This window comes from Parasteatoda tepidariorum, chromosome 1, assembly GCF_982258835.1.
Source record: "Parasteatoda tepidariorum strain Cologne lab strain chromosome 1, Ptep-v5.0, whole genome shotgun sequence".
Lineage (NCBI taxonomy): Eukaryota > Metazoa > Arthropoda > Arachnida > Araneae > Theridiidae > Parasteatoda > Parasteatoda tepidariorum.
The window spans coordinates 1,517,694-1,545,381 of record NC_141755.1 but is presented as its reverse complement, the minus strand read 5'-3'; the positions used below and the strand labels follow the sequence as shown (position 1 = coordinate 1,545,381).

The following is a 27,688-nucleotide window of genomic DNA, read 5'->3' as shown; positions in this document are numbered from 1 at the left end:
CAACAGAAAAAATTTTTAGAACTTAAACATTCATCTATATGAATTTTTATGCATCTATTGAAATAACTTGTGTTTAATGGTGAAAAAATTCTTTTTATTCTAATTTATTAAAACAATAATACAATACCTTTTCTATCACTAGGAAAAGTATTTTCTGAAACTATGGAGAATTTGTAGTAGTAGGAGTCTCTGCAAAAGGGCCTTAAAATATTAGCATACTTGGCCAGCAGAATTTAAAATAAAAAAAGTCATCGAGAGTTTGTTAAAGACGCTAAAGTTTTTGAAACCTTCAACACTACATTGAGTGTCAATGATAAATTCAAACTTATTTTTGACATTCAAATCTTACCATTTAGGCATGTTTATAGTTAACGAATTGAAAAGAAATACAAAAATGTAATCCCAGTCTTTATTCATAGTTGAAACATAATATAATATGAACAGGGAGTAGTTTAAAATTGTTCATAAATCTTGACTCTTTTTGTTTATAAAATAATTCTGAGAAAAGAAATGTTTTATCGCACTCACTTTCAAGGCATTTAATGTATTTATTTTATTTACGTTTGAATTCTTCATCTACCAAGCTGTGGCAGCTAGGTTCTTTCGCAGACTCTTTTGCATTTCCTCCCATTTCATTCTATTTTTACACTGATCCTACAATTTCACCAAAATAATTAATCTACTATTGTAGACTTCTTTTTGTTGGGTTGCAAGCTGCAATTTGTTATCTATAAACTACGCATCTTTCAAAACTTGAAAAAATAATTATAAATAAGAAATAAGGATAACCATGTTGTTTTTAATTTTTAAAACATATGTTTCCAAAAAGATTTGTTTGCGTGAAACGAAATGGCAATAATGATTTCTTTAAAACATGATTTAAGCATGTTGATATTGTAATGGTTAATTTTAAAAAGCTGTCGATTTTATAAATCTGCAATTTTTTCAGTGTCAAGAACTGTATAGTGTTTTATGGGCTTTCGAAAGTTAATCTAATAAATTTTTTTTCAGTCGCATTAATATCGTCTATGCTCTCAAAGAAAAATAACAAGACAAACTCTATCACCTTAAAATTTATGAATCATAATTTGTTGCTTGAAATAAACACAAGTCATTACAAAAACGAAGCAGTTGCTTAACTTCCTCATGTGAAAACTTAAAAGTTCTTGATAACCAGCATTATACCAAATAGAACATTATATATAATAAGTGTCGATGATTCAGAATTATTTTAAAAGCAAGACTATTAAGTCCTTCAAAAAGTTCTGGAACTTAATTAGGTTTTTATCTTAGAAGTCTGGCAGATGTTTCTAAATACAAATTATTGATCTCATAAAATAATAATACAATTGCATTTTTATGACATTTTATATCAAAGGATCAACATTTAATTATTCAAAATGCTGAAATTTTTTTCTATAGTAAAGTTTTATAATAGTAAACTATATTGACAAGTACATGACTTTATCATATTCATTATTAAATGATGTATGATAAATATAAAAACAATAAATAAATTTTATAAAATGCAACAATGAATGCTGAAGGGCCAAATGTTTTTGGTATTAAAGCTAATTGGACTCTTTCTTAATAGAAAAAACATGTTAAATAACATTTTGAAAATTATCAATCTCCCAGGTTTAAAAACAATAATAGTTTTGAACATTAATCTATTCTGTTAAATCTTTTACAGTATTTTTTAAAATAGTAATTACAAACAAATTCTAATATATAAAATAGTTTTTTTTGATTTAATATTATCTGTCTAAACAGTTAAAGTCCAATTAATATTAAGAATTTTTTTTTTTTTTTTAAATCTCACATGATAAATATATTTAATTGCAAACAAAAAGTAAAATAAAATTAATTTTATTATGTTTCAAATATTGATTTTTATACTTGACATTGAAATAAATATTTGAAAACTCTTTCATAGAATTTATTGAAATAATAATCAAAATAATAATAAAAAATATTAATTTTTAAACTGCGATACATAAAAGATGTATGAAGTAATGACAAATTAAAATCTAATAGAATACATTAATTATCTTATATTTAACACCATGTTTCCACTTGATATCTTTTATGAAGTTCCATAGTTTTCAAATATTTTATGCATTCATTATTGCTAAGATATCCTTCTTTTTCAAAAACTTTAAGGAATGCATCTTTAACGCCTTCTGGCATTTGTTTAGCATTTCCTGCAATATAAACATAGGCTAGTTTGTGATTAATAAGTTCCCACAATAAAGTACTATTCTCAACAATTTTGTGCTGAACATATACTTTGTCTTCTTGGTCGCGAGAAAAAGCAGTGAATAGTGTCAGCATATCTTTCTCTTCAAGCTCTTTCCAACTTTCAGAACACAAAAAATCTTTCTCTTTGTACCTACACCCAAAAAATAAATGGTTGTCGCCAATCTTTTTATGAGCTCGATGCTCGACAAACGCTTTAAATGGAGCACAACCGGTACCAGGGCCAATCATTACTATTGGATCCATTGATCCTGGTAATGCTATTGAACCTTTTTTAGTATAAAAAGGAATTTTTGAGCCTTCAGGAAGATTTGATAACCAATTCGAGCAAAGTCCTTTTCTCGTTTTTTGTAAGCGAGTTTTATAATTTACGACAGCGACTAGGAGCTGAAATTCACAACTATGAACTGATAGGGCAGAGGCTATCGAATAAGATCGTGGACGAATAGCAGGTATCATATCAAAAAAATATTCAAAAGGAACATGCGGAGTAGTGTGAGGGAAATCGAGCAATACTTCCAGAATATTACGCCTCGGTCTGTTGCAATACTCATAAAGTTCTTCTTGACCTTCAGCAGTAGTAAATTCGAGTAATTTTTCCTTCTCAGTTTCATCTTGACTGAAATGGTAAAAAAATTCAAAGAATGACCGTCGTGGTATACTTAATACATCAAAATATTTTTTAACACATTCCCTAACAGTACATGGATATGGGGTAAGTGGAGGAGGCGGTGTATCTTGATCAGCCGGGACAATAATAAACGGGTCATCGAAGGGAACCTTTAAAAGTGAGAGGAATTCATTGACTTCATGAGGTGGGTTCTCAGGCCATACAACAGCAACATCACCAGGTTCATAAACTACTTCAGGAGAAATCATAAAGCTTACAAGATTTACTGTTTGGAAATGGTCATCCGAAGTCTCCTTTTTTATGGATTTAAGAGTAGCTTGTTGATAATTTTGCATCATACAATCATTATTAAAATGAATGTTACCATTCTTTTCTAAGAATTTGACTTTGAACTTAGGAGGTAAAGGTGTATCATCAGGTATATACGATGCATTAATGTCATAATAGGATGAAAATATATCTTTCAATTTTTTTAACCAAGGATCGAGAGCAGCATCATATCCTAATTCATGTTGATCATCACCCAGGGCAATGGGTAGTATTTCTGTAGCACCAAGTTGAAGTAATCGCTTGTTTAGCTTTTTTGCTACGACATTAAATTTTTCATATGAAGAATCTCCTAATCCAAACACACAGAATTTCAGATGGCACAGAGAACTAGTAGGATGATTTTTGCGCAAAAGGAATTTCCAAAAAGCTTTCATATTATCTGGAAACTCCCCATTACCTGTGGTGGAGCATATGAATATAACCATTTTTTCCTCCAGCAGACGAGAAATTTGATAATTTTGAATATCACGTACAAAAGGTTTTAGTCTCATCCTAGTAAGTAATCTCCCAAGTCGTTCAGCTACATCTTCAGAATTACCAGTCTGAGTACCAAACAAGATTGAAATTTTGGACGAATTCATGACAGATAATTAAATCATACAAAAACAATAAATTATATAGATAAGGTTTAAAAAGGATTTAGCAGTTTTAAATTGCAGAAACACACACAATGTGGTTTCTGTTTATTGTTTACGCCAGTGAAAAAGTTACGGTTCTGACGAACGTAACAAATTCTGATATTTATTTTTTCGTCTCATGAATGAAGAGCATACGAAAACTATAAATTGGTTTTCAAATAGCTCATCATACTTGGAAATTTCAATTGATTCCATAAATAGTGAAAAATTAATTTACTATTTTTTCTCATGCTCGTTGCCTTTACTTAAAAATAATTTTATTCTGTTTTACATTATTAACTACAACCTCTCGTTTAATGTTAGTATTTGTTTTTAGTTTTTGTTATCTGCTTTTGTGTTTATAAAATCAATTTTTACAGTTGACAAAAATAACTCCGTGTTATGAATGGCCCCTCCAACATGAGAAATATATTCTTTTTATACTTATTGCTAAAAGGTTTTACTTGATATCTAAATATATCTAGAAAATTCGTCGCAGTTTGGTGCATTTCATTTGTGTTTGCATAGCTCTTGTTCCAATATTTGTTGTTCCCCTAGCTTTGACTGTAGTAAACGCTATGTATTTATTTTATTATAACTTTTATTAAAACTGTTTATTCATAGCATATCTATGGGGAATTGTTTTGGGTGCTGTATGAAACGAAATATGAGGTAAATTATCTAAATTTATTTTTTGGTTTGTTTTCTGTTTTTCTATTTCTAATATTTTTGATAATATAGTTTTTAGCACGTAATAAATACAAAATATTAATGGTACAGTTGATTAAGTGTTATATATTGTTTAAATATAGGCTTCTTAATCGAGAATAATTAATAAATAAAAATTTCTTCACTCTAAATTTGGAAAAACAGTTTTAGACAATTCATAAGTTTGTTTAGTCATAATTTCAGAAATATTAGTTATTTAATTGTGTAATTCATTAAATATTAAACGTTTTTCGATTTACTCTGAAATTATTGTTTTGTAAGACTACTTTTGTCACCCATATAAAAATAGAAGAATAAAGATTCAGTAGACTTTTGATGCATTAGGTTATCTGACAAGCCATGAACCTTCGAAACACTTAGCATAAAAGTACCTAAACTCTTATGGTTAAGCTGTACTATAATTTGCTTAAAAATATTACATTTAGTAAGCGTTACCATAGCAGCTTCGTTATAAATATTAGAATGTATTTATTAGCAAAGTTGTTAAAAAAGCAGGTGCTTATAAAAATCGAAATTTATTTTAAATATTGTAGCTCTCACAAAACACGATTTATTACTCATACAATAATAAAATTATGAAATATGATACATAAAGTCTAACAAGAGTTATGGTTAAAATATTGTAAACATTTTAGCATATTATTTTAATATTAATTTCAACTTTCTAGGAATCTTTGTGAATCTATTATATATTAGAGATAAAATGTACCAGGGTAGATTGCTAGAAAATAAAACGCAAAAAACTCTGTGGCAGAACCACAGCAACATTGTGCACAACGCTACAGAGTTCTTGAAAGATATTTCCTTTGAAAAGAAAATGTTAATTTTCTTTTCCGCAGAAGTTTCCAAAAAAAGTTTTTTTTTCTTCCTGCAGACTCATATTTAAAAGATGCCTTTCTTGCCCATCGGAGGGGGAAAAAATGCTTGCGATTTTTCTATTTTCATTTCAGGATAAAAAAATTAAATAATGACTGACTGTAACTAGAATTTCAAATTTATATATAAGCCAAAGTCACATAAGTTTAAAAGATAGTTTGGTGTAGAAATTATGTTCTTTCTTTCTTTTTTTTTTTTTGTGTGTGTGTGTGTGTGTGTGTTTTTTTTTTTTTTTTTGATTTTATAATAGAACCACATATTTTATATTTTAATAAAATATGACCGTGTTCTTTAATCATTCAGAGTTTGTGCAGATTCCAACATAAATATACAATTATTTTTTATGGAAAATTATTGCTATTAATTTTTCTTGTTCAAAATCTTGGTGTCTTTTATTAAGTTATTATTTTGGATATTCTCAAGATTTTTTTTAAAAATACTAATATTATTAAGGCACACAAAGCTCAAATGGCTGATTCAAGAGATCACTCTTTGACACTCTCCGTTTGTGCCAATATCATTATTAATCCTTACAATAGTTTAATCTTTATTTGCACAAATTTTCTTATTTGGAAGAAAAAGAAGCTATGTTTTTTATATAATTATAGCTAACGACGAAACTGAAAACGCCTATATGATTATTTAGTTTTAATGGGAAAATTTCATCACTTTTTGTAACTTTTGGTCAGTTATTTCTAGTATTACCTATTTTACGGGTTTTTTAAAATTCCGGTTATTTCTCAGGCGAATTTATTTTTACATGTAAAAATTGAATTGCGTATTTAAATCACTTTTTGGCATGCTTTATTTTTGGCTATAGTATCATAAATCTATGTAATGTTACGATTGTATTTTCATCAGTTACTGATATTCATTTTCACATGGTTTTTAAATATTCCAATATATTTCAAACGATAGTTAATTTGAATGACGCATTTGAGTATTTACTTTTTACCACCAAGATTGTATATATATTTTTGACAGTTATTCCAGTTGATTTCTGTTATATTATTTATAACAACGATCAAATCTCGAAATGAAACGCGGATTTGAATAATCTCATTTTGAAGAGTCCAATTTGCGCGATTTTGCCCTCAATATTTTTTTGATAGTTAATATTATGGATTTTACATTTTTTATTATTTTTTTTAACGTGATGAGAATTTACAAGGTGCAAAAAAGAAAGGGGAAAAGTGCGTTCCCTCTACAGAATGTGGGAATATTGTCTATAACTATAATATTAGAAATTTTTTATTTTATTTTTTTTAAACATAATGTTTTGTTACTTACAATCAGTAACATATATATTTGTTATTATTAAAATAAAGTTGCAGAAAGATATTAGTGCCATGGAGGTTTGTTGCAAAAAGCCAGAAAAAATTCTGATACAGGGGCTAGAAGTATTTCAAATAGATTACGATGTTAATATAATCACTTGCAATTTTTCTACGTTTGCTTAAATTTATTATTTGTGCATTAAAATTGTTATCTTTAAAAATGTTTGGTATTAAGAATTTTATCACAATTTGCATGTTTAAAAGTAATTAATTTAATGTAAGAGCAGTGAAACTTCTTGGTAGAGAGCAATCTGTTGTTCACAGTAAAATGGTTGTTAACAGAGCTTGATCGTTTTTAAGGGTTACCTTCAATAACTTCAAAATGTTATCAAAAGTACACGATTTTACACAAGTGATTTTAATTTTGGTCAGTCAGTGTCATTTTCTTGGTATAAAAATGCTACTTGCGTTGGTGTCATGGATCAATCAATAAAATTAAGCATCAATAAAAATGACCTTTATTGATATAATTATGTGTAAAAAAATTCTTCAATTATGAAAGATGGATTTATATTAAATAAATAAACAATTAAATTTTTTGTTTAAGTTTACATTTAATTTTATATCATTAAATTTAGTTTATTTTTAAAAAAAATAAAAGATTTATTTGAAGAGCTTAGTTTTTTTCTTAAATATTTTTTTTCTAACTAATTCATTCCTGACATTGCCTTTGGTATACTCAGATTATAAAATGAAGTTGAGAGATCTCTTTCAGAGATTATCAAAAAGAGCTCTCTAAATAAGAGCCACTCAGAATAAGACTCTGAATAAGAATATTTTGAATCTGCTTATTTGTTTTGTTAGTATTTTGATATTTTTTGATGTTTTCTTATTTGACCTTTTCCGCATTTGGTGTAGAGGTTTCTCCAGTTGCTGGGATAGGTTTTGATGGTTTCTCCTAAAGGTTTTCTTCAACACGTAAAAAATTCTGTGCCTTCCAAAAGTGGTCGTAAATAGAGAAGGTTGCAACACAGAGGTGATCTTTCCAAGAGGTTTCACTGTATATTGAAATAGAAATCTCATTATTTTAAAAGGAAAAATGAAGGGTTTGACTTTATAATTTTAAAAAATGTGTGAACATAATGGTTTTTTAAAATTTTTATTGCTTTCCTTGTTTTATTTTGTAGAATGTGTTTCATTTTATTGACTATTATTATTATTTTTTCCTCAGGAAAACTACAGGTAGAGGCAAATATTTGCGCAGTGGTAGCTGTGAAGAAGTTATGGTATGAGCTATTTTTTTAAATTTTATTTTATTGTAACTATGGAAGATTAATATATATTTGGTTTTATTATGCAATCAAATATTAGGATTTAATATTTTAAAAAAATTTTATTTAGGTACACTTGATACAAGACTGGAACAGTAGCCCTTACATTTTGCATTCTTGTTTTACCTTTACTATGTGGTAAACTTTAGTTATCTTTAGTTCTTTTATTTGTTATTATTTTTGCTCTTAAGTTATTTTGTAATGTTTTAAAATACTTCTAAAATATTTAATTTTGTTTTGTGTTTATTTAAATTATTTTCTATGCATACTAATTATTTTTATTCTTATCTAAAATAATTGTAAAATATATGCATGCTGATCCCCTATCTCTCAGCATTTTAGAATTTTTGTTTTTAATTTTATTGATCAAAAATTTTATTTGATCTAGCTTTGTCATCAAATTTTAAAATATGAAGTGCCATAAAAGACATTACATTGAATAATATTAAGTATTATAAGATATTGATTAGTGTCTTAATATAGAAATGGTAGATCATACATGATTTTTGCTAGAAAAGGAATGTAAATCAGAATTCAAGACATTATTAATGCTTCTCACTTACACTATTTCTGTAGTAGCTATTGATGTTGATAAAAAAATTCAATATTATACTTTTTATCTTTTTCTGTTCAGGTATCTCCGGAGGAAGAGTTTTTGGAGCTTGAACAACGTCATAAAAATGATTCTGAAGTTCCCGTCACCGCAGAAACTACTGAAATTCGTAAAATACCCCGACCCAATAAACTTAATTTTAAAAAGTCAAATTTTGTCTGGCGGAAGAATGAAAATCGTATGATGTCAGGGTAATTTTTTTTTTAACACTTTGTTTATAATCATTTATGCTATCATATTTTAAAAGAAATATTTGCTTAATGTTCACTTAATGTGAAAGAGGTAAAATGTCTGGCAAATATTTTTGAAAAAAAAGCATGCCAATAACCTGTGGAAGTATTGATATATTATGTAATTTGCTAACCTTTTGACTTCAGCAGCAAAAAGTAATCAAAAACTGCAATGTAGTTTGCACACTATTCAAAGTCCATGCTGGCTATTATATGTGATATGTACTTATTCATGTCCTTCTAACATTGTTCAGTAAATCTATTTTTTTTTTAAATTGATATAATAATCAAAACCGATACATTTATTTATTCTTAAAAATTATATGGTTTGAAAAATTAAAAAATAAATTAAATAAAATCACACATTCTGTGCAACGTTTTCCAACTAATAGTCCTCAAAAGAGTTCCAATTGATTTTTAAATAAATATTTACCTTCTTAAAGTTTTATTGTGGTTTTTGTACCATTTTTGCTTAGAAATGAATTTTTACTATTAGAAATTTAACCTTTCACCTTTAAATTTGTCGTTTTTCTGTAAATCAACTCTTTTTCGACACATACTTTAGGTCATAAAATATTTTTTGTTAATTATGATTTTTTACACAATAAATAAGCATAATTTCAACTTTAAAGTTATACTTTCAAAATGTAAAAATGTTTAATGCAGTTTTAGAAGATTAAATTTTAATTTTTAAATTTTAAATTTTTTTTAAATATATTATCCACGTTGCGCATGATATCACAAAAAGTTATTAACATAATTTTCTAAAATTGACATATATCTCTTTGTAAATGTCTAAACAGTATTCTGAACCAAAAAAAACAATGAGATTTAATAAATTTTGTATTTTTTTGCTGTATATAAAAGTAAAACTCTAATTTTTTAGCAAAAAATACTAGTAAAAAACAGCACAATACAAAAATTTTTAATGAAAAATGAAATATTATTGGTTTAAATTGTAGATCTATATGCATAAGTTATTGGTGTAAAATTTTATTTTTTTCCAATCAGTAGTTTTTCTGCTACTTTGCGCGGAAGCTTAAAAAAAAAACAGTTTTGTGAAAATTGCATCGAAAGATAATTTTTCAAAAATATCATATATATATGTGACATAAAAACTTCACTTAATCTTTTTATGTTATCCTAATTAATTATTCTAATAGAAATACTTTCTCACACTTTTAAAAGCCACATCCTGCTCTTAAATCTATTTTTGGCTCAAGTATGCATTTAATTAAAAGCAGGACATTTTCTTCTTTGCAGTCTTTGCACTCTCATTTTAATTAAAAAATTTTCATATAATATTATAGTTACGCTAAAATTCATTATAATTGCTCAAAAATCATTAAATTCTGAAAAAAACCTTTTTTTTATTTGACAATAACTTCGTCAAAAAACATGTTTTTTGGAATTTTTTTTTTAAATAAAAGCTAAAAGTCCAAATTTTTCAATGGTATAATAAAAATTAACAATATCTAACCCCTTTGTGCCCGTACATTGCGTCAAACTTCACAAAAAATTAATACAATTTTCTATGATTGTTTAGAGTGTAAATATATTAATTAAAAACAATTAGAGTACATAAAAGTAGAGATTTTGAGCTTCAAAATGAGCTACAGCAGAAGCATTTTTGATCATTTTTAAAGAAGTTATGACACTTTGAATTTTGCCACTTTTTTATAAGTTTCTAGGTGTACTGATACTTTTGAGCGGTACTGTATGTTCAATATTAAAATTTTTTGATAATTTAACATCTATTTTATTTATTATATTTAACTTAATTAGTTTTAAATTTTATATATTGACATTTCTCGACAATTGGTTTTGTTCATATTTACATAAGAATTAAATAAAAATTTATTCTTCTAAAGCAGCAAACAATAGTTGCTTGTCCACAAGCATAAACCCTTTAAAGCTATTTTCTGCTTTAACTGATTCACGAGATGTAGTATTGTCACTATTTAATTTAGAGCTTGAAGAGCTAATGTTTAATTTAGTTTTGGTTTCAGATGATAATAATTGAGAGTGCTGATTTCCGTGAAATCTCCGTTTCTTTGCATGTTTCCCAGAAGACGACTTGCCCTTCATTATTACAAAACAATAAAGCAGAAAAATAAATATCAAATGCGATAAATGCAGCTGATTAATAGCAATTAATAACAAAAAACAAAAACAGTAAACAACGAAAAAAATAATAGCAACAAAGCACGAAATAATGACCACAAAATATAAAAACTATTCGAAATGGTGTGAAAAACAAACAAAACAGATATTTAAGAAGAGAAAAGATTAGTTGTAACTTTCCTTCTTACGAAACTGTTTGATTTATCAAGTAATATCTTGCTAATGTCAGCCACAAAAACTAAGAAAATGTGAAAGCTGTCAGCAAGTGGGCGTGGCCCAGTTAGTTTCGGTCTATGTATATTGACATTTTTGGCTATAACTTGACTAATTATTGGAATTTTGACATGGGACTTGTGTCAAAATATTTCTAAAGAGTTCCTTTATAAATTTTTTTTTTTTTTTGAAAAATCGAAAATTTTGAAGGTTTTAACGTGGACAGCCCCCTTAGTAACATTACACAGCTTTGTCGAGATATGCCCCCAACTGCAAGTGCAGATATTCGATTGTATTGTAGAAGTTCTTTTATTGTAAGCTGCGCTATCTGATGCCACATGAAAATTTACTGCATGAAAGGTCGCAGAATTAGCGCATCTATTACATATAATAAATTAGGTATGAAATATGTGATTAAATGGTTAAAAATTTAGCAAATATGCTGTAAATGCGTGTATGCAATGAATCAGAAATGATGCTTATGAAGTAATGCAATAAATTTCATAATTTTTTAGATTTGTGCAAAATTGTACCGTATATAATTTTTGCACAATTCAAATCCAAAACAGTTATAAATGCATCATATCAATAAATACTAATTTAAAAGACTCCAATTTTATGTAAATTGAATGATTAGCCACCTAAAAATAGCTAAAATACAATTTATGAAAGTATAGTATAGTAGAGAAAGTATAATATAATGAAATATAGTACAATTAATGAAAAGAACCATACTTTGGGTTAAATTGTATCATATAGAACAATTTTATCTTTTTTTTGTAATTGTCATTGAACAGCCGACCCAATTTTGGGTTTACGACTACCAAAATTCAATTCCGTAACCTTGTAATTTTGAACCCTATCCGGAAGACAAGGGAACTCCTGGATCAAGTATTGGGAAAAATTTACCTTCGTGGAGGATGTTGCATTACATGGAGAGGAAGACCACTAGAACCTCCCACAATAGTCTGACAGAAAGGGGATTCAAACCAATGATCTGTCTACCACTGAGGATATTTCACATCAGCACTGTGGTCGGTGCAAGCCAGATGCAGAATTTGTATCCCAGCCATCGCCAGGACTTGAACCCTGTTCACCTCATTGGCAGGCGAAAGTTCTATCCCCTGAGCCAGCCATATAGAACAGTGGTTACCAGCTCGCGGCCTGCAAACTAAAATATATTAGTTGTCATTTTTTTGCGGACAATTTACGTAAAAATTCCACATGGGTTTCAAATATTTTTCTCGTTTAAAAAAAACCTAATTTCTTCATTTCTGTGAGATTTAACATATCAACATTGCAAAAAAAATTATTGTTGCTCTTTTTTATTTCGTTTTTTTTAAAAATTGTATTTTGTGAATATAATTTAGCATGTGCGTATCAGAAATTTTGTTGGATTTAATGTTTTGAAACAACTCATTTTGGAAGAAGCTATTTACATCTGTAAATTTTAAATTTAAAATGTAAATATCTATTCTGGTGGTTGTAGCTGACAAATGTCAATTAGCTCATTGAACATTTTGTGTGCTACTATGTAAGTTTTAAAACCAACCTTTTTAAAGTTTTATATCTTAAGAATTAGATATCTGTTGAACATTAATTGTTTAATACATAAGTGCACATTAAAGTTATTGTAGCCAGAATTTTTTACTATGCAATTAAATATTTTTAGAAATCTACTTCTTTTTTTAATTTAATACTTTTGTTTTGTACAACTTGATAAAAATCTGACAGTAATATTTAATTTTCCTTCAAACATAAAAGAGTCCTGTATAAAATTTTCATAAAGTTGCGGCCCACCATTTGACTGGCAGGTGTTTTTAATTCTGACCCCCGGCCTCATGTAAGTTGGAAACCACTGATATAGAAGAATTGCGGTTACATCACGTCTCTTAAATGTAATTTGATTTAAATATCGTACATCAAGTAATTAACCAGCTAAAAATACTTATATTTAAGGCAAAAAAATTATTATATTTCAGTTAAATAAATCTTTTTTTTTTTGTACGAAATTGTGGCCCAAAATAATCTTGAACACATCTTTTAATATTCCAATTATAAATAAATTAAATGATTAAACATCTAAAAATTGTTAAAATAAACTTCAAATATAGATTAAATAAATAGAAACGTTTTTTAAATGGGCACTCAAAGAAAATAATAATAATAAAAAAGGGAAAAGCAGGCATTATTCCTTTATCCATGTTTTAATCGTGTTGCATCATTTTATTCAAACATTTTTAAGTTTTAAAATCAGTCATCTCCAAGAGCAAAAATAATTATACGAATATTGTGAATAAACTTGACCTTCAAGATAGATTGCTTAAGCATTTCATCCCTACTCATCCCTTTTAGAGAATGATATGCATTTTTCTCTTAAAATTTTCTTTTCTCCACACTTGCGGTAGAAAAAAAAGAAAGAGGGAGGGGTAGTTGTCCTTGTGACACCCTATTCACCCAAGGACTGAAAAAAGGTGCCTGAAGGCAGTTTTCTGCTGTCATGAATCTGACAAAAGACTTATCAAATTTTCACCATTCCGGATGTAGAGAGCCCCGTCTTGCAAGGATAGTCAGAAAATTAGAGCCTGCGTGGCAGTGTTTGCTTTGAAGCATGCTAGGAGAATTGGAGGTAAAAAATTCATTCTCCTTGTGATGCCAGACCTCGTGTCTCGGTGATGTAATTCTCGATGTTATTGCAGGAGGAATATTAATCGATGCCGTCTTTGGTTGGGGTGAAAAATCAGTTTTTTTTTTACCCTCTTGTGACGTCATGTAAATGGGGAGACTAATTCCTGTTATGATTGCAGTCTCTTATTAAGTATTTTTAAATTTTTTGTCTTGGACGAAAAATTGAAAAATCTTTTAGGTACAGTAAAGTGCCGATTATCCAAACTGCTCGGGACCGAACGTGGTTCGGATAATGAAAAGTTCAGATAATTGAAAAGTTGTTTAAAATCCAGTTATTATTTTTGCACTAACATTCCTTCACACTTTTTCTAGGCTTAGGACTGGCAGTACTATCTAAAATAGCTCTGGCGTGTTTAAAAGTTTTTTTTTAATTTTTAAATATTTTTTATTTATTTTTTTAATTTTATTTTTCATTTTGAATTAATTTTCATATTTCAGCTTTTTATAATTTTTTTGTCAATTACTGATTTTACCATACTTTTCTTTATTTTTCATTGCAAAAGAAATCCAGCGAAGACTTTTGTTTCAAAGAAGATGCTCTTTTTTTAGCAGCCATATATCCCTTATTCCTTTCAAATAAATCAACTGAACCGGATCAGCATCATATTGACGTTCTAGCCAATTCATTGCAATATCTAATGAATTGCATACTTCTATATTAGAAGGTCCACTATCTTGAACTTGATCACCTACTTCTTCCTCTTCACCTGTGGATTTTCATTCAAAATTTCAGCAACAATTTTATTATCATTTAAAATCCTGTGTCGTTTTCAGTGTCTCGACACCAGTCTTCTATTTCTTCTGCTGTATAACCTGGCATCTTTTCACCCAGAAGATCTACTGGTTCAGAAACTTCAGTTTCATTTGTTTTTCTGTTAAGAATTTTATTCCAAGATTTAAGATTCTAAGCACTGTAATCACTAATCATTAACCATAAGTGACGACTACCTATCTCTCAATTGTAGAACTTCAGCACTTATTTATTCATAAACTCCTTCCGCAATCCAAAAATTGTAGACGGTCAAAATGAAGCTCGCATTTTTGGAAGATAATTTTCAGTTGAAGAGGGCTAAAGGGATATGTAGGTTTAACTGTATAAAAATACATGTATGTATGGCTACTATCAGAAAACTGCTAAGAAAGGTTGTAAATTAAATATGGTCCTCAGATGTAGTGGGTATTATTTATTCTTCTAAATTAAGAAAAATTGTCGCTAAGTTAAAATATTCTAAACTTTAAAAAGAAAAAAGAATTCGGACATAGTTCGGATAATTGGACGTTCGGATATTAAGGGTTCAGATAATCGGTGCTCTACTGTATATTCCTACATTTAAAAAAATTTTAATGTAGGAATAAAAAAATTAAAGAAAACGATATGAAAAAAATATAAGAAGAAAAAATAGAAAACAAACAAAGTTTTATGTTTATGCCTAACTTAAGCTGAATAGTTAAAGTGAATCAGAATTAAAAAGTGAATCGGTGTGAATTCTAAAAGCTATTAATGTTGTTTTTACATTAGAAAAGGTATAAAATACGATTAAAAATGTATTATTTTCTTTGAAAGGAACCTTAACTTTCACAAGAATATAAAATCACCAGCAGATTCTGTGATGCCTCTTTTAAATAGTAAGTTGTCTTAACTTTTCAAGGAGTTTACTTCCTAAATAGGACTGAATTTATTACAATGTGTTGATATCAATTTTCAGGAGAAAATTCATTTGCTGAAACATGCAGCTTTAATGGTACTCAAAAATGGGATCAATTTAGTAATGGAGGAGCTACCCCTGGCTCTTCTGTGGATTTAGAATGGGAAAATGAAATTGGTAAGTTGCATTGAAATGTATAGCATGTTTCAATGTTTTTTTTACCAATTTTTATTATTTGTAAAAGAATTATTAATTTTCTTTATAAATTTTTCCCAAAAGCCTTTTTAAACGTAAATTTCTAATCATAAACAAATTGTAAATTAATTTCGAGAAATATTTTTTACTGTTCATTAACCGATGCAATATTAGAAACAGAGTATGTCCTGTTACAATATCTAGTTTGAAAGTGGCAGGTCCAGAGGTTTCTTTATTGATAAACTTGACTGAAAGGGTTACTTGTGGCTTCTAGAAGGAAGGAAACGTTGGCATCTTCTTTGGAAGAAGGAACACCTTCAGTTCATTTTCTGAAAGCAGTGATTTGTTTAAAGAGTATTTGAGAGATAAATTTGTTCTAGTATTCTGGACTTAATTATGATTAAATTCATTATACTTGTATCATGTTTTCTCAATTATAAAAGATTAAATTAGTTCTGTAATTTCCTTGACGACCTCGATGAACGCATTATAACATAATATGTAAATAAGAGATCTGCATTAAAGTCTTGTACGAAACACACATTGCAGATTGCATTAAATCCCCATCATGATGTAAAATTAATATTCACATGATTTATGATTATTATGAACATTCGAATGATTTACGACCAATTGTTTCACACATATTTTTCTATTCATATTTTTGCAAGTCATATTGAGCTGATATGTGCAAGCCAGACATGTAATCTGAGTTCCCTCATGTACTGCATTTAAACAAATAGCATATCGTGATTTGTTTTTATGTGCTTTTAATGATACTCTAAAATTCTTCCCACCATTATTTGCGTCTCAGTGGCTTGAAAATTATACATCGAGATTCAAATTCACGTTTTAAAAATAAAATGTCGTGATTCATATTCATTTAGGCTTATAATCACACATTGCAATTTGTATTCACATAATTTAAAAACACAATGTTACAATTTTTATCCACACAATTTTAATATTCAATATTATAATTCATATTCATAGGATTGTAAAATTAAACAACGATTTTCGTATTCGTGCCTGTTATTTCTCTTAACATGAGACACAAAACACATATTAACGCAGCGGACTGTTATTTTATTTGCACACTGAATTCACACACTTGCCTCTTTCGAGGTTGGTAATACACACACTAGTTCTCGTTTTTTACACAGAGGGCGTTGCTCGCATACAAAACTGAACATAAGTGCCATTTAAAAATGACACACCATGATTCATATTCACAGGATTTGAAAATAAATTATTGTGATTTAAGTTTTTAAAACCAGAGCTGCCCATCCCCTTAAAGCTGATGCAAACATCTTTCCCGAAATTTGACAAATTTCCCCTTATTTCTGCAAAAAAAGAAAAGAAAATATATATATTTTTAGTGATTTGTGGAGCGAGGGAGGAAAAAAGACAATAATTAATTTAAGAATTAAGCCTCACAAATTTAAGAAGGAAAGAAAATAAGCATAACAGCGCATCGATGGCAGACAGCTGGCTACTCGCAGTGTTGCAGGACAATGACTGACTGCTATATTTAGATAGTTTTAAGGAAAAGAATAACTTTTTCCTTGTAGGCAGCCTGGCACCTTCCAACTGGGAAGTAGGTGGTTTTGAGGATGATGTTCTATAATATCTACTACATATATATATATATAAAAAATTTTGTATATATATATATTAAATTTTTTTTATATACTTAAATTTTTTTATTTAAACAACAAAAATTTCTTACTTATCTCTGATTTAATTATTTTAAATTCACTGATAAAATATTTTGTTAAGCATTATTTTCAGAAGAAAAATTTTAAATTGCAAAAGAGAATCTGGGACAAAAAAAAAAAACATTGAAAAAAAAAGTCTCTTTTAAATTGCAATATAAAAAGGACACATAAAATGGTGTTGATATTTCTTTAAAAATTATCCATTTAACAACCCATTCCATTCAGGTAATTGAGGCTAAAATTAATGAAAAAAAGCATTTATTCAAGTGAAACTAAATTTATTATTTTTTTGAAAAATTAATGTATGTGCAAGGATTAATTTGAAGTGTGCTTAAAGAAAGTAAAATTTTTTAAAATTACCTATCTCTTATCATAGCATATTATCATACATTATGTTTAAATTAACGGTGTTCTCTAAGGGTGTTAATCTTATGATTGAAATATTTAAAATTAAAATTAATTGTTGATTAAAAATGATGAAAATTTTATTTTTGTTGTTGTTTTTGTTCTTTTAAAGGTTGAAAAATAAATCCGTGTGCAATCGCATTTCTTGCTACTACTGCGAGCCTATTTGACGCAAAATACTAAAGCTCCTCTCGAAGCACTTGCACCCTTAATTATTCTTATCTGTTCCAAATATCAGTGTAAATTCAAAAGAACTTTTTAAAAGTAACATAACTGTTTTTTTAAAGAATTTTAAATCAAGTTCAGTTCAAATCAAGTATCTATTACACATGCACAAATTGGCAAAAAAAAAAGAATTTTCGACACGCTAGGATTTTTAGTGTCTGAAATGACTTTTCCAGTTTCTTTTGGTTCGCTTTGTAACCCAAAGTAGTTCAGCTTGTTTAACATATATTAAAACGCAATAAACTAGTATTGTTTCACTACTATGCTTGTGTGTTGAGCTAAGCAGTTCTTAGGCAATGGGGTTTCTGTCCTAAGTTATTTTTAAGAAAATAATGCATTCAATAGTTAAGATTTTAAAATAAATGTTGATGTTTCTCTTACTTATAAGAATATACTAGGGCTATAAAAATATATAGCAAAAAGTAGTGGAAAAACAGTGTAGGCCTTTAAATTTTTTTTTAACCCATTGATGGCTCTGCACGTAAAAAGTCATATTTTAACCTGCAATCTTCTCTGCATAGCAAAACGGTTTTGCATTAGATAGTGAATTGGGCAGAAACATTCTCCCAATTTTGAGGCCAGTAGGTTTAATTGAATTTTGATAAAGAGAGCTGGCTTATAAATTTTATCATAGGTAAATAAGCACATGACTTTGGAGAATATTATAAGAGAAACTCTCTTTGTGTAAATTGATTTTTTTTAATCAAAAAATTGAAAATAAATTATTGCTATATAAATATAATTTTATTGCATGACCAAATTTTTTTTATTCAAAAAATTGAAAAAAAAAATTATTGCTGTATAAATATAATTTTTTTAATCAAAAAATTTACAAGTCTAATAGCTTTTGGGATTCCTCATTGGATGTAATGACTTTGCTGTAATATTTTAAATGAAGTGAACTGTAGAACACAAGTTATCTAGCTGCAGTTTAATATTTATTAGAAATGCTCATTCATTTTAAATTTTGCTAAATATTTTATGTTGTAATAACTATTTTTTTGACTAAATTACTAAAAAATCAAATTTTTGTGCAATGCAGCCTAACATACTATAGTTTCTAAAACACTGCCAGAGTTAACTTTATCAAAAATAGTGTATTTTTTCATGATCATTGTCCTTTCTTATGATTCTGGATACAAGCTAAAATATTTCATTTAAAATATTTTGACTCTCATTGTTTGTGTATGTTTTTTCTTCTATTTTCTCAGACTGAATTATAAAAACATTTTTGGTGGGTTTTGACATACTATTAAAGAAAAGTAAAAAAAGTTTCTTCATTAAAAACAATGAAAAAATAGACCTTTTCCTTGACTTCATTAGAGAGGAACATGTTTATCAACCATGACATTATAAAATCAATAAACTAAACTCAGTGGCGCGACAGCCCATAGAGGGCCAAGGCCTACTGTGCCCATCTCAGTTTTCTTGACCTTGGGCTCTGGGGTGCAGGAGCAGATGTTCCGGTCAGGTGGTCAGCCGAACGCGGAACCCCCAGTGTTTAGTTCCCAAGCATGCTTGGTACTCATTTATCGACCCACTGAAGGGATGAAAGGCTGAGTCAACCTTGCCCGTCCCGAGGATCGAACCAGGGACCTGTGGCACGACAGCGCGAAGCGCTACCGCTCAGCCACCGGGCGTCATAAAATCAATAAGGGTAGTGAATTATCCTGAGAGAATCAAATTTTTGCAAAAGCAAGAATTTTTTAAAATATAATTATGAAAAAACTTTTTAGCATTTTGGTCGCCATTCATTTTCGAAACACATCGGTGGTATCTCATTCTAAATTCATTTTTATTTTAAACTTGACAATTTTGCTTTGAAAATGTTTTATGATTAGCTACTCTTTTTATAATTTTATTCAAACCCTTTTTTCGTCGAACGGTATTACCGAGGAAATTTATTTGCTTCCTAAGTCTGCCATTTTACACGTAGTCGTTTTATTCTAAGTTAAAATTTGATGTATCCACTCATCTTTCTTGCTACTGCAAAAATAAATTTGGGTGTTGCTATTACCAATATTTGATATTGTAGGATTTAATTCCACATCTAACTTTGGTGCTACAGAGGAGCTCCAATGGATGGTGCTATCAGAAAACACAAATAACTCATGGAGATCATCACCTCTCTCTAACAGCAATGGTTTGGAATGGGATGGTGACTTTGCTAGGTAACCTTTTTGCTTTTAATTTAAATTAACCATATAGAAGCATTTTTTCACTATCTTATCTAACATTGTTTTTTTTTTTTATATATTTTGATTAATTTAAATTTTTTTAATATTATTTTTAATTTTTCTAGTAAATAAGCACTTATTTGAGTCATTTGTCTGGCAGTTTTCAGTAAATGATAATTAATATAGTTAGTAAGAGTCAAATACAATTGAGTCATTTATGTGTCAGCCATAAGATATATTCTGTGGAATATAATAATCTTCTACTTCTTCTTTATATTCCCAGTAAAGAGCAGATAGTGTTAAAAAAAATCGTTATCAATGCCATGAAGGTATTTTTAATGGAAGTAACACTTTGGAAAATTGAGGTGTCACATTGTTTACTCAATTTCTCATTTTCCTTCTTAAAACATAGTTTAGATCTGCAGTGGACTGATCGTTAAGACACGGTTCCCAGCAGATCACCGAAGTCAAGCATCACTGGTTGCGGTCAGTGTGCGGGTGGGTGACCACTTGGATCAGTCTGCGTAGGGACCGAGGGTGTGCGGTATTGGTTCTCGTTAAACTGTTCTACCGTAAAGTACTCGACTTCGCGTGCAGGTCGCCTGGCTACCAAAGCGGGGGTGCCATCAGAGGATCAAAATTGTGTTGGCATGTCTTCGGATTATCCTCAGGGATGTTTCCCAGACCGTCGCCAATAGCCCATTGTGCAGCTCTAGTGCAACGTAAATGAACTACAACAACAGCAGAACACATTTTATGTACTCTGTCGTTTTGATATTAATACAGATTATCTGTTTCATTGGAATGAAACATATTTGTTTCCCTTACAATATTTTCCACTTCTCAAAATCTGCCTCTCATTTTTAATGGTAGTGAAGTAGTTTATTGTGATTGCCTTAAAAATGAGGTGTGAGAAAAAGAAAAAAAGCAACAATTGAATGTTGTTTAATACATATATTTTAAGTTATATAAAATATTTGAAATAATTATTGTCCATGATTTTTTTTTAAATCCTCTGTTGGTGTAGAAAGTTGCATTGTATCTAACCAGATTTTCCATGTTATTCAATAGTGTGAAGGAGTGAAGCATTCTACCAAATATGCCTACCTAGATGGTTAGTGAACATTTTATTCAGGTTTTTAACTGGACAGTGCAAAATTGTTTCAAGGGTGTTATTTAATATTTCGTTTCTAAGAGAAAGTATTAAACAAAAGTAAATGAATGAAATAAATAATACTTAAATATCAGACTTTTGTCTTCTGCCAGAATAGATAATAAAATTGTTTTTAAGAATTTAGACATAAAATATATCCGAATGTATACATTTTCATGACTAATCTAAGAAAAATGCTACTTTGTAGGTGAATTAAAATAAAATGATCAGCTACCTGATAAGGGTAGACCGAGAGTGAGAATCCAACCTCACCGCGTAATGCAAACTTGGGTTAGTTTCATTTGTCCCGATGCGGGAGCATCTTTTAAAATGACAGTAATATAATTGATAATCATTTATGTGTTAAAAAGCATTTATCAAAACTTTTGATTATGTTTTCAAAAATGTAATTAAATTATTGTATAAGATTAGTATTTTATGCATTCATTCTTGTGCAGTGTTGATATATCTGAAATTGTTGCTGAAACCAAGAAAATGACTGCTGATTTAGAAGATAATAATATCCAGGATACCTCAAGTTCACCACTTAGGGATATAGAAAACAATTACTGAGCTGCATGATTTGCATGGGATTCTAGAGTAAGTAGTTGTTTTCTACTGAATACTTAGAACTGTCTAATCATCCTAAATATCTTTGTTAGTCTAAACGGAAAAACTACTATTTTTACGTGAAATAATTCTAATACTTAATTATTTTTTTAATCACTTACCCATTTATTGAATGTGCATATTTTTTTTCAGTACTATACACCAAGTATAAGTACTTTGAGTTTACAATATCATCAAATTTTATTTGTATTGTTATTGGGTGTATAACATTAATGAGTTATTTCAATTTATGTGATATTTATATTATTATTAATGTTTTTTGTTATTTAAGATATAATTCTTAGAACTAATATATTCTATATGACACTATTGTATTAAATATGGCTTTTCTTGTATCAAATAAAAAGTATTTTTTTATTTTTAATTTAATGAATCAAGACTACTTAGATTAAAATGCAATAGATTTGAAAGGTAATAAGCCAAGTTTTATATAGAAAATACATTCAAAAATTTTTAGTTTAATTATTTTATATGTTTTTTTAAATATTTAACTAAAATATAAAAAAAAAATTGGGTTACCAATTTTTTTTCTCAGAAAAATTTGCAAACTGTGTAAAATTTTAAAACTAATTTAATCATGCATCGTACAAAAAACTAATGGCAGTGTTTTTATGCAACAATAACATTTGAGATAAGCAGCCTTTAATGAGGACCATAAGTTAAAAGCTGTATTTAAAAAGTTATAACAGCACTATATTTTAAAAGCTGTATTTTATTTCTTAGTTTTCTTGTGTGAAATTTAAATTGTTCTCAAAAGGTTTCTAAATGAAAAAAAATTATACAAAAAATATTTTAATTTATGCAACTGAAATTTATTATCTGCTTTTAGGGTGTTTATCTTATTCAAATGCCATTGAACTCTGGGCCCAGTCTTTATTCATTAGCTTTTAAGCATTAAAGTCTGTGTTTTAGTAGATTTTGTTTAGTAAATGAGTAAATTTTTTATAAGTATTCGATTTCATACTAAGTATTGTTTGGTAAGGTAATTGGTGAATATAGTGTAATATAAGGTATTTCCAATTTCTGATTAAAATGTATTAAGCATAGCACGTGTCACGAATCTACAGTTGAGCGCTGGTTATCCGGAACAAGCGGGACCAAACTCGATCCAGATAACGAGAAATTCAGATAATTGGACAACTAATATTTTTCACATTTTTTCCTGGTTTAGGTAATTGTAGTAGTGCCTATCATAGTATATTACAAATGGCAAATTCAAAAGGTTTAATTTTTTGAAATTTTTTATCAGAAACCTGTTCCCTTATTCGAAATTACTTGTCACCCACCTTGATACTGAGTGGAAAGAACGCGAGGTTCTTTTCAAAGTCACCGAGCCATTTTTTTAATCTTTTCAAATATTCAGAAAATAAGAAAGCATTCTCTCTCTCTGTGTATATATATATATATATATATATTTATTTTTGAAGAAGATGGGAAAAACCCGTGGTCTTTGAGGATCCAAATAATTGGACAATTTAGTAAATCAGTTTTCAGATAATCAAAGCTCTACTGTACTTTTATAAAAAATTAGAAATACTTTTAATAATATGTTTCTGTTTTAGACATTAGGTCTCCTAGAGCTTATTGTCTGTACATGATATGCCAAGTGTTTATTGTACATAAATCTCTCAAGATTGCACTTGTGTCATTGATCAATATGGAGGACCCAAACACTGAAATTCTTGACAAGAAATGGAGGATCTGAAGAGGAAACTATAGGCTGAAATATGTATGTGTTAACATTTGGAAAAGATTGCAAAATATATTTTCGTACAGTTGTTGGAGATTGCATTCTCAAAATTACATATTTAATAATGTGTTGCTTATTTTTAAGCTGTTTTAATATGCTGATCTATAAAGATTGTATTTTGTGTAGAATGTTATTTTACAGGTATATTTTTATTTCTAAAAAAAAATATTGAATTGTCACATTTTAAACTTAATTTTAAGGAAACATCTACATTAAAAAAGTAACAGAACTCACTATTCTTTTGTTTAAAATATATATATTTATAATAATTGAATTTTGCTTAGAAATATTTCAAAAACGTCAAGTTAGAAAGAAAAAAAAAGTATTGACAACTGAAAAAAATTTCTTTCTTACCCAAGCAATGTCCTCATTCAGCAGACAATCGACTGCACTTTCAATTTTGATATATTGTATGCTAAAATGTCAAGTACATGTAAGATTTTAAAAATATAAATTTTTTTTAAAGATATAGTTTTTCTTCTGCACCATTAAATGTAATAACTAATTGCTGTTGGTTCTAAAAGAACAATAACAAATAAGTTAAACTTATTTCTAATCCTTCCAATAAAATATTGCTCTAAATTAATACTTACATTTTCTTTTTAAAAGTTAAAAAAAATTTGCCAAATAAATTGGGATAAATGTTGTATATTTGTCTGAAAAATAAATGGCCAATCGTAAATTTCTCAAATTTTTGTGAAAATTTATAGTTTTAGTAACTAGATTTCGTCTAGTAGGTATTAAATTTGTTTCCATGAAATTGGATGAAATTATTACATATAGCATGGAGTGTGTTTTATGTTATTTTTTCTCTATATATTTTGTTTTTGTATTTATTTCTTCAAATAAAAATTAAAACAAAGTGAAAATTTAACCCACTCCTATAATTTGGCATAGGTAAAAAGCCTTTAAACATGGTTATTGCTTGATTAAAAAATAATTCAAGTTTGTTACATATTTTGTGGCAACAAAATTCAAAAAATTGTGATTATTTTGTTATAAAGTATTGAGTTGAAGATAAAGTAAGTGTATCACTTAAATTATTACTAAAAAAATATGATTCTGCTTTTGTTTTAATTACATAAAATAGTATACTTAATATTAAATGCATTGATATAGAAAATGTTATAAATAGGAACTAGAGTTTGTTTTAGAATAGTTACAAATTAAAATTGTCAAAAGTAGTTGTGCCTAAAACATGTTTGAAATAATGTTTTTATATAAAATTTTCATTAATGAAGTATTTATTGTTAGTGATAATAATTATATTACGATGTTAAATATTGTTTTCATTGGAATTAACACAAAATATCCTGATATTTTTCTTTGCATCATGTAATTTACAAAACTTCAGCAGTAATTTTTAAAACATGCATGCATATGTAAAATTTAATATTGCTTTAATTCATTAAAGGTTTAAACTTTAGGTAAAAAATGTTGTCTGTTCATTAGAGTACAAAAACTATTAACTTCATAATGTTTTTAAAATATAGGAGTCTATGTTAGTGATTTAAATGTATTTAATTATGCATACTATTTTCTGTAGACAATATATTGTATAAGCAAACACATTATTTCTTTTCCAATTATAAGAATTTGGTGTATAAGTTGGCACATACTTGTTATAATTGATACTTCTTATAATCGGATATTTTCCTTAAGAGCAAAAGAAGAACAATTTAAGTGTTTGTTTCTTGTGGTGAGTGATTTACTATGTGTTTGTTTTTGTTTGAGGGTGGAGTGAAAATAGTGAGATGTACTTACTAAATGAATAAAGGAAGGGTGGTAGCCTTATTCATGATTGGGAATGTGTTGCTACTAGGGTTTGCACCAGCAATGAAAATTTAGTGTTTCAATTGGACCACCTATTTGGTTCTAAGAAATTCATAGGGTAGACAAACTCGAGAAAAATCGAACTTTACAATTACATAATTCATGTTATGGTACACATCAAAAATTATTTATTGCCACTAATTAGATCCTATAACTAATGCCATACACTCTAAAACTAAGTTCATTAGCCCATAATGGTCAAAGATTGGTAGTTATTAAAATCAAAGTTAAAATATTATTAGTAAATAAATTCAACATAAAGATTGAAGCTGAGACCAAATAAATAAATAAATGAAGAAAGGAGAGAAAGTATATGAACATTCAAAATATTATCCTAAAAATGAATGATCAAAAATTTTAGATAAAAGTTAATTCTAAAAGAGGGAAAATTTTTTATTTTATGGATGAACAATTTCACTACATGAATGCACAGCTTGTAAATTTGAAATTTATAATTTTTTTCAACAGACATTTCTATTAATTTGAATAGCATGGGTTTGAATTCCATTCCACAACACTTAGAGCAATAATAATAGTTTGACAAATATTTTTTAAATACATGGAACTTGATGCCTATTTTTTGTTACTATTTTGTAAAAAGCAAAATTTCAAGACTACATATTTGACATATGATTTTAGCAGAATTTGTAGAACATTTGGTGGTAATTGTCGCCATGTCGCTCTACTGGCGTGAACCCTAGTTAATAGTATGATTATGAGATTATCTCAAAACAGTAGTAATTGTGTGAAAGAATTTAAAATGAAAATAGATGAAGGAAATAGATTTGTTGTTGATAGGGTACTAACGAAATATTTTTAATGCTTTAAGAAAAGTATGTTTCTCTTGATATATTATTTTAATGCAGGAATGGAGGAACAGTACTCAAATTTAATACTTAGAGTATTCATAAATACTAAGATATTGAGGGAAATTTGTATAAATTAATACATTATTCTGAAAAATTGATATTATATAAAACTTTTATTTCAAAAGATTTTGCGCACTCTCTTAATAAAATCTGAGATCACTATTGAGACTTATTCAAATAAACATATCTCTGCCTCTCAATTCTATTGAGTATAAAGCATATCTCTTTTAACCCTCTAAGCATAACAACTCTGAGCAAAATTTTAAAAAAAATTTCTAAGATCTACTTCCTCATTAAATAACATTGGTAGAAACCAGTTTATTGTCACTTTAAGGCAAACAGCTTGAAGTTCATAACATACTCAAAATAGCTCTCTGTCGGTTAATTTTATCATTTTAAAAATTTCAAATTATTAAAATTCAATCTTTCAGTGTAGGATTGAAAATCAGAACTATATAAAAGTTGTAAGTTTTACATTTTTGGATTATATATCATTTCTATTTATTTTAATCTGTAATAGAAATATCGATTATTTTTGTATGGAATATGTTTTTTCATATTCTAAAAACCTCTTCTTTTTTTTTTTTAAAATCCCATCTTCAAAAAAATTGAAAGATAGGTTTTAATCTTTCAATACTGTTAGTGTCAGATTGTTATTAATATGATAATGAATCATATTAATTATCTTTATTTGGTGAGGTGTTGATATATATATATATACCCCTCTTTTCAGAGGGAATCTATGTATATTCCGAATGCGTTGACATTGCATTCTGTGTATTCTTCACATCATAAGTAAAGTATATGTTTAGGATTGAGATTATTAATTTGTAAAAATGTCATTAACATCAAGTCATTAGAATTTTTTTTTAATTGTATTTTTCAATTATTTCTTCAAATTTTTTTTAATAATTCTATAAAGTATGATGAATAGATTCTATTTTTTAGATATCAATGGTTTGTACTTGAATCACATAAGTTCCTTAAAAAATGTTTAAAGAGCTGGAGCATTTTGGGCAAAAAAAATCGGCTGATTAATTTATTTTCATTACGTTTGTGTGCGAAATCAATGAAAATGGAATGGTTTATCTAAGATAAATATTAAAACTAATTTTTTTAGAAAATTTACGAATTTTCAACTACCCAGTAGTTGACGTTTATAATTTTTA

General features: G+C 28.0%; 2 protein-coding genes across 2 annotated transcripts; one reads left to right on the top strand and one right to left on the bottom strand.

Moving 5' to 3' along the window:
* Positions 1-395: 395 nt before the first annotated feature.
* LOC107438839 (NADPH-dependent diflavin oxidoreductase 1) lies at positions 396-3,932 on the bottom strand. The gene has a single exon (XM_087158224.1). The coding sequence runs from the start codon at positions 3,799-3,801 to the stop codon at positions 2,059-2,061; it is 1,743 nt and encodes a 580-aa protein (XP_087014350.1). The 5' UTR covers positions 3,802-3,932; the 3' UTR covers positions 396-2,058.
* Positions 3,933-4,150: 218 nt separating this feature from the next.
* On the top strand, positions 4,151-25,942 carry LOC107438837 (uncharacterized). The gene is made up of 8 exons (XM_043046475.3): positions 4,151-4,509; positions 7,951-8,005; positions 8,685-8,854; positions 15,483-15,544; positions 15,625-15,741; positions 20,143-20,278; positions 21,896-22,037; positions 23,630-25,942. Exons 1-7 carry the CDS (start codon positions 4,469-4,471, stop codon positions 22,008-22,010), a joined length of 696 nt encoding a protein of 231 aa, XP_042902409.2. The 5' UTR covers positions 4,151-4,468; the 3' UTR covers positions 22,011-22,037; positions 23,630-25,942.
* Positions 25,943-27,688: the final 1,746 nt, after the last annotated feature.